The sequence below is a fragment of the Canis lupus genome, chromosome 29 (genome assembly GCF_048164855.1).
Source record: "Canis lupus baileyi chromosome 29, mCanLup2.hap1, whole genome shotgun sequence".
Lineage (NCBI taxonomy): Eukaryota > Metazoa > Chordata > Mammalia > Carnivora > Canidae > Canis > Canis lupus.
The window spans coordinates 34922213-34930136 of NC_132866.1; the positions used below are offsets into that span (position 1 = coordinate 34922213).

At 39.8% G+C, this 7924-nt stretch overlaps 1 protein-coding gene across 1 annotated transcript in view; it reads right to left on the reverse strand.

Annotated features, from left to right (window-relative positions):
- Window positions 1-5416, reverse strand: part of BTAF1 (B-TFIID TATA-box binding protein associated factor 1) — a 95534-nt gene extending 90118 nt beyond the window's left edge. The window contains exon 1 of the mRNA XM_072806129.1: window positions 5087-5416. Coding sequence (XP_072662230.1) covers window positions 5087-5100 — 14 coding nt within the window. The 5' untranslated portion in view covers window positions 5101-5416. The remainder of the gene's footprint in view (window positions 1-5086) is intronic.
- Between the last annotated feature and the right edge of the window lie 2508 nt (window positions 5417-7924).

A 7924-nucleotide genomic window follows, 5' to 3' on the forward strand; every position in this document is an offset into this window, starting at 1 on the left:
CTGAGAAACAGTTTCTAATAATGCAGTCAAATTATAATTACTGTCTAGACATTTTAGACATGACCTGCATAGCTAAGATCACTGATGAAAAATTCTTTAAATTGTATTTTTAAATTTATATGATCGAGGGAAACTATGTTCCTATTAGCTAGTCAATGTACAATAGTCAGCTCAATTATGGCATAAACTGGCAAAGGTATGAAAACCTTAAAATACACACACACACAAACCTGTGGTAACCCATGATACTCAACAATGGCATAGATTCACCATCTTCTGTAATAAACATAATCTTAACAATTCCTCTGAGGTTGCCTAATTTACTATTGATGGCCCATCCCCCAACCAAGTGATAAATGATACTGGAGAAAGGCTCCCAAAGCAAAACAGCAGTATTCAAAGATTTAACATTTTTTTTAAGATTTTATTTACTTATTCATGAGAGACACGGAGAGAGGAGAGAGAGAGACAGAGGCAGAGATACAGGCAGAGGGAGAAGCAGGCTTCGTGCAGGGAGCCTCGTGTGGGACTCAATCCCAGGACTCCAGGATCACGCCCTGGGCCAAAGGCAGGCGCTAAATCACTGAGCCACCCAAGGATCCCCTACAATTATTATTTCAATGGTCTGCAAGCAACACTGAAAGCTGTGATATATACTAATTTGTCTTTTTGCCAAGGTTGGTTTTGTGGGAACAAGTAGCTAGTGAATGAGCTTAGCTGACCTTCCAGCATTCACATCTTAAGGGCAACATTGTTCTCTACTCCTACATTTGTATACTCCTCTCTTACCAAGTGTCCAAAGGAGACAAACATTTTCCAGTAATACTTCACTGCAGGTTATGGAGCACTTCAAATGCTGTATTTGCAAAGTTTGTTTGTTTGCAAGATTTAACTCTCCCACAAATCAAGAGTTGACCATGTATTTGATAATTCTGCCACATCCTTACAATTTAAAGTACAGTAAAACTAGACCTTTATAAAACTATAAGCAGGGTCTAAAAAATGTGATCACAGAGTGCAAAGTTGTATTATATCCAATTTGCATTATAAAAGGTCACACTATCACAGAATTCATTCTGCTATAAACTTTTAAAAACAGTTCTGATAATATTATGATTATCAAATCCCACGTCGGGCTCCCTGCATGGAGCCTGCTTCTCCCTCTGCCTGTGTCTCTGCCTCTCTGTCTCTCTGTGTGACTATCATGAATAAATAAATAAAATCTTAAATAAAATAAATAAAATAAAATAATAAAATAAATAAAATAAAATAAAATAAAATAAAATAAAATAAAATAAAATAAAATAAAATAAAATAAAATAAAATAAAATTACAGGGACACCTGCGTGGCTCAGTGGTTGAGCGTCTGGCTTTGGCTCAGGGTGTGATCCCGGGATCCTGTATCGAGTTCCACATCAGACTCCTTGTGGGGAGCCTGCTTCTCCCTCTGCCTGTATCTCGGCCTCTCTCTCTCTCTGTGTCTCTCATGGGTAAATAAATAAAATCTTTTGTAAATAAATAAACAAAATTATAATCCCGGTTAATATTCAAAGCTATAATGAAAACTGGCCTTCCTGTGGAAAAACTGTAAGGATTCACTGAAAAACACTGGAATATTCTACTACATACATTAACTATGGCAAAATCATGACAGCTATTAAGAAACAAAATCACTTGTTCTTTTTTTTTTTTTTTTTTTTTTTTTTTTTAATGTACAGAGCACCTACTCTAGGAGCCAACCACTCTCCTGGAAAGAAAAAAGTCAGACTTATTCCCTTTTCTCCAGAGTGTACGTAAATCCAAGTAGGGAGGAGAACAATTACATGATTACAAAATATATTATGACTGACAGAAATATATATTAGTACAAATAACTCAGATGAAGTATAACCAGAGAAAACTTCCCAAAGGGACACATAAACTTAGACTCCAAAACTGTTAGCCAGACTTGGGGAGGCGGTGGGAGGGCAGAAAATAAGTGTTACAGAGATAAAAAATGGGAGGTGAGAACACAGATTCAAAATGAAAGGGAGAGGGATCCCTGGGTGGCGCAGCGGTTTGGCGCCTGCCTTTGGCCCAGGGCACGATCCGGGAGACCCTGGATCGAATCCCACGTCGGGCTCCCGGTGCATGGAGCCTGCTTCTCCCTCTGCCTGTGTCTCTGCCTCTCTCTCTCTCTCTCTCTGACTATCATAAAAAAAAAAATAAAAAAAAAAAAAAATGAAAGGGAGAGAGGGATGCAGAGAACCTGACACAAGGTAAAGCTAAAAAGGTGAAGTCAGAACTAGATCACAAAGAATCTAGTAAGAAGTCTGAGGAATTTGGATTTTATGCTAAGTCAAAATAAAACATCTAAACGTTTTAAGCAGAAAAAGGACATTAATACAACATACAAATTAATTAATTTGTATATTCACAAAATATGTCTGAAATGAAGAATAAATTAGAGATGCGTTGGGAGGCAAGAAGAACAAGTGGCTGCTGCTGTAGGTGCCTTGGATTAGAGATGATGGTGGTAGTATATGGAGCAGGACTGTGGTAACTGGTATGGAAAGAGGACTGACCAGAGAAAGATTAGAAATATAGACTTGGGCAGCCCGGGTGGCTCAGTGGTTTAGTGCTGCCTTCAGTCCAGGGCCTGATCCTGGAGACTGGGAATTGAGTCCCACACGTTGGGCTCCCTGCATGAAGCCTGCTTCTCCCTCTGCCTCTCTCTCTCCCTCTCTCTCTCTCTCTCTCTGTTTCTCATGAACAAATAAATCTTTAAAAAAAAAAAAAAAAAGAAGAAGGAAATATAGACTTAAAGGATTGGATTTAGTGACTAGCTGGATGGGAGGAAGGAGAGAGAAAAATAATTTATTATTCTCAGATTCCCGAACCTGGCAATTGAGGGAATGATGATACTAACTACCCATTTCTCTTCTGTTGGAAATCTTACAAGGTCCTAAAAATACTACAGTGCAAAAAAATATTTTAGATTTGATTGTGGAAAATATTTTTTATAGATTTATTTTTTATTGGTGTTCAACTTGCCAACATATAGAAATAACACCCAGTGCTCATCCCGTCAAGTGTGTGGCAAATATTTTTATATAGAAGGAGCTATCTTCCACCTATTCCACATAAAATATTAAAATGAGTCTGTATTCTACAAGCATACACCAACAAGGAAGGAAATTCAGTTAGGAAAAGGAAACATGCTTAGTGTATGGAGAAGATGAGCTTGAAATTAAAGTTTGCTAATCAAAGTGAATCTGCTAATAATAAAGGCCAGAACTGACAGTATCCCCAAAATGCAGAAGGTGTCTCAAAGTGTCTTTCTTGAACCATCATATTACCAAAATATACACAGGAGTAGTAGCGTTTACATAAATAACCATGATAGGCTTTTTTTTTTTTCTTTTTAAGAATTTAACAGGATTTTGGCAAAATTAGAATCCTCATAAAAAAAGAGCACTACTCTTTGAAATCCAATGTGAAGAATAAAAGGCAATAGCCTTCAAAACCCAACTCATTCATTCAGAAACTTGCATGCCCTCAACTTCTGTAAATAGATTAGCAAAGGCCAAGCAGATTAGTTTCTTTTTAAATACTTCGGTTTGTCTCTATAAAACTAAATCCAATACTGTGAAAACAGTCTGCTCTAAAAGGAATTTCAAGAGCTATTCATTCTTTTTATTTTATTTTTTTTAATAAGTAAACTCTCTACCCAACGTGGGGCTTGAACTTACGACCCCTAGATCAAGAGCATGCTTCACTAACTGAGCCAGGCAGGTGCCCCAGGAGCTACTTAATCTCTTAAACAATGTATCCCCTAATAAATCTCTTACTAAGTTGCTGTATCGGTGTATTTATAACATATATTTATATGGGAGGTCACAAATTAGAAGATACACCTTTCAGTATTTGCAAAAAGCTAAAAGACCACTTTACTCTCTCAAGGCAATTTTATATATCACAAAACAAGAATTTCCTCACAATGACTGGATTCAATTAACATATGAAATAAAAACTAGACGCTCCCTACTACAGATACTAGCAACCCCCTTAAACCAACTCCCATGGACTTCCACACACTATTTCATCAGTTATCTAGGGAGTCGGTGAGGAGATGGGTTACCCTTTTGGCTTGGAAAACAGAGCTTGAGCACCCATGATGTCCACCGACAATGTCAAGAAGTGTACTCAATTGTGAAAAATGAATGAAAACTATTTGTTTTCTGAACTATTTGTTTGCCTCCTTTAGTCTATGTGATAGAAAGACCAGTTCTCATCAAAACTTACCTCATCAACTCTAGTGAACTTGGTGATTCCTGACTGCAATCAGAGAGACTATCTCGTACTTATATTTCCAAAAATAAAACCTCTAACAAAAAGGTTTCCCACCATTCTTATTATATTGGAGGTAAGGATTTTCCTCCCAATCACGACGTCTTGTTGGCTTTTCTACAGTTTTCCTAGACGTTCCTGTTGATAGGCAACATTTTAAAATAACTTAAGATCTGTGACATCTTTCACGCCTTAGCTAAGAAGGTTAGTAATAATATAATAACTTGCCAAAAACAATGCTGACGACTGAATGTTTACTGCTAAACAAAAAAATTACACTGTATGAAAAAAGTCCTCAGGAAAGTCCGTATCCTTAAAGCCATAAATAGTTTCTAACATAATGAGAAGCTCACTTAGATAATAGTAATTCAAATCTCCCAGATCTCGACAGTTACTACCAAGTTTTCCCATGAAATGGAGGTTAGGGATCAGCCTTAGAACACCGAGAGGGTAACAGGCTCCATCCAGAACTGAAAGAGGGAAGAGAAACCAGACAAGAGAAGCATGGTGAGGAAAGCGAAAAACTAGCTCTAGCGTGGCACAGGGCACGAGAAAAAGACGTTTTTGAGCCGATTTACCAAGAGTAACTGGAGCCCAAACCCTCAGAGACTGAGGGGGCGAACTCCGAAGTCTGTGAAAGAAGGCGCCCGAGCCCAGTGACAATAGGAACCGCTCCTTTCTAGGAGTGGGGGCGCCGAGAGGAGAACGTGCCTCGCCTGGACCACCTTCCCGTCCGCTCGTCAGGAGCGAGACCCACCTGGAGACCGCCATGGCCGGGCGCCGGCGGTTCGGGGTTCCCCGCGAGCTACGCGCCGCGCCGCGCCGCGCCGCGCCGCTGAGGCGCTAGTTTCCAGACAGCAGAGCGGCGCAGGCCCAGGCCGCGGTCAGAGGGGAGCGGCCGGTGCGGCGCGGGGCGTCCCGCCGCGGGCCCTTGAGCATCTGCCCCACCGCCTGCCCGAATTCGCCCCCGCTGCGGCCGGGGAGCAGGGGTCTGAGGCGGCGGCGGAGGCGGCAGTCGTCCGACCCGCACGACTTCAAACCGGGGGCCCCCAGCCCCGCTCTTTGCTGACGCAGGCGTCGGCACGCTGAACTGAGCGTCAGCGCGCCGGAAGTGACGTCAGCTCACCGCCAGGGCCTCCGCTGCGCGCGACTGAGAGGAAGAAGAGCGAGTGATTTCTGCTTGGCGGCGTTCGCTTGAAAAAAAGTGTGGCTATCTGTCGTTATCGAGGCAGGAAGGATAAATAAGGGACTCCTATTTCCTAGAGGAGGAAAAAAGGCGACTTAGCCAAGGTTCTGGAAGTTCAAAACCTAGGTTTCCAATTCCTCACTGCCCTGATCCTCGTCCCACCAGACTGCTAGGGAAAACAGGATCCAGAAGACCTTAGGATGCTCAACTCCGGGTGGCGATGCCAGAAATTGAGAAAGATCTCCAATGGCACTTAGAACACGGCTCCAGTGTTTGCCATATTCGCCAGAAATTATGCATAGCTATCGTAGGGAAGATCTGCTCACCATTTTCGAAATCAAGTTTAATTTCTTGGTTGTTTATGTTGTAGGTACCATAATTTCTCAACCAGATATGAAAATTCCCAACCCTTCCCCCCCTTTTTGTGGCTTATCTGGCTATTGAGTCGCTTAATTCATTAGGCTTTTAAACATTTTGATTTTTATAACTGTCAAAGTATTCAGCTTCATTCAAGCCCATCTTAGAGGTCATTAACAGATAAATATACAAAAAACACTGCTTTTTGTCATGTCACTCTGCTTATAAAACTTATCCTCTGGCTTTTCATTACCTGAAGAATCTATGTCTCTTGAGTCTGGTTTTCATCTATAAAACGAAGCTGGTGAGAAGTACTCTAGAAGGTTATGGAAATAAAATGAGACCATGCATCTCGGAGAGTTAACAAGAGCTTTGTAAACCATGAAGTAGTACATAAATGGAAGTGAAAAGAAACTAACAAGTGCCTGCTATGTGGTAGGCGTTTTGGCATGCATTACCTCATAAAATTCCTAGGCCAGCCCTGTAAAGTAAGTTTTAATCTTCAATTTATGTTCTTAAGATTTTAGTTTTTAAATAATCTCTATACCCAACATGGGCCTCAAACTCACAACCCTGAGATTAAGAGTCACATGCCCTACCGATTAAACTAGCCAGGCACCCCATTAATCTTCAATTTAGAGGTGAGGAAACTAAACTCAGAAAGTTTAGGTAATTTGCTCACAATCCAAGCTAGTAATATTTACTGTTGTTCATTCATTCAACAAATATTTATTTGGCACCTACTCTGTGTCAGACTTTGCTAGGCACTGTTTGTACTGTTAGACAAAATCTGATTAAGCTGATGATCAAGTATTTTCACATTTCATAGTCTTCTCACACACACACCCCTTCTCAATATCTTTCCCACCACTGAAGCTAAACATAGGTGCTACTTAACTAATTATGTACTACATTCATTTATTCAGCCAAAATTAAGTACCTACCGCTTGCTGAACTCTACTAGAGATTGGTGCTTCAAAAGAACCCAAAACAGACAGGATGCCCACTTTGGTTGAACTTCCATCCTAATGGAAGGAAAAAGAGTAAACAGATAAACAAAATATCATGTTTATATTCCATGTAAAACAGAATGATTGGATAATAAGATGATTAAAGACTCTTTATTTGGTAGTTAGGGAGAAATCAAGGAGGCACTTAACCTGAGGCCTGAATGACCGGAGGGAGCCAGCTGTGGGAAGATCTGGGGAGATTTCAAGGTAGAAGATACACCTAGTATAAATGCCTAAGAGAAGTCTGCTGTGTGGGGAGGTAAACTGGGAAAAGGGGCCATTGTAAAAAATTTGGATTTTATACAGTAGAAAGTCATAGAAGAGTATTAACATTTGAATAAAATGATCTGATATAAACATATATACAAAATCTTACTCTTTAATATCCAAGAGGTAAGTAGATACATAGTTCTAAATGACATTTAGAAGAGAGGAAATGGCTGGTATAATAGTTTTGTAAGGGACAATGTAATAATCAAATATATTGATGTGAGACTGTCTTGTTTTTAAATCCTTCCTCACCACAGTTAACAGTTCTGTGTCCAGCGAAGTTGTATAACATTTGTAAGTTTCAGTTCCTTCACCTGTGATATGGTATGGGGATTATAATAGGACCTCATAGGGTGATAGTATTAAGTGAGATAATTAATAAAATGCATTTAACCAAGTGACTGGCACAATAAGTATGCAAAAATACTATTAACTACATCAATTTTTCTTTTTGTCAACTATGTGACCTTTAGCGAGTGACTTAACTTTTATGTCTCAATGTCCTCATCTGTGAAATGGTGATGATCATCATACTGGTCCATAATGTGTTATTTGAAACCACCTGCCAGATGGTTTTCTGAATTTAAAGCTTTTTTTAGATTCAGATATAGGTTTTAGATTTTGATTGGATTTAGTAATCCAGTGCATATACCTTGTTACACCCCAGCAGCTTCTAGGACAGTACCCTATGATCAAATACATTTACAAATGTATGAATAGCCATACTAAGAGGAATAAATCAAAGACTATGAATAACTGCAAGCTAATTCAG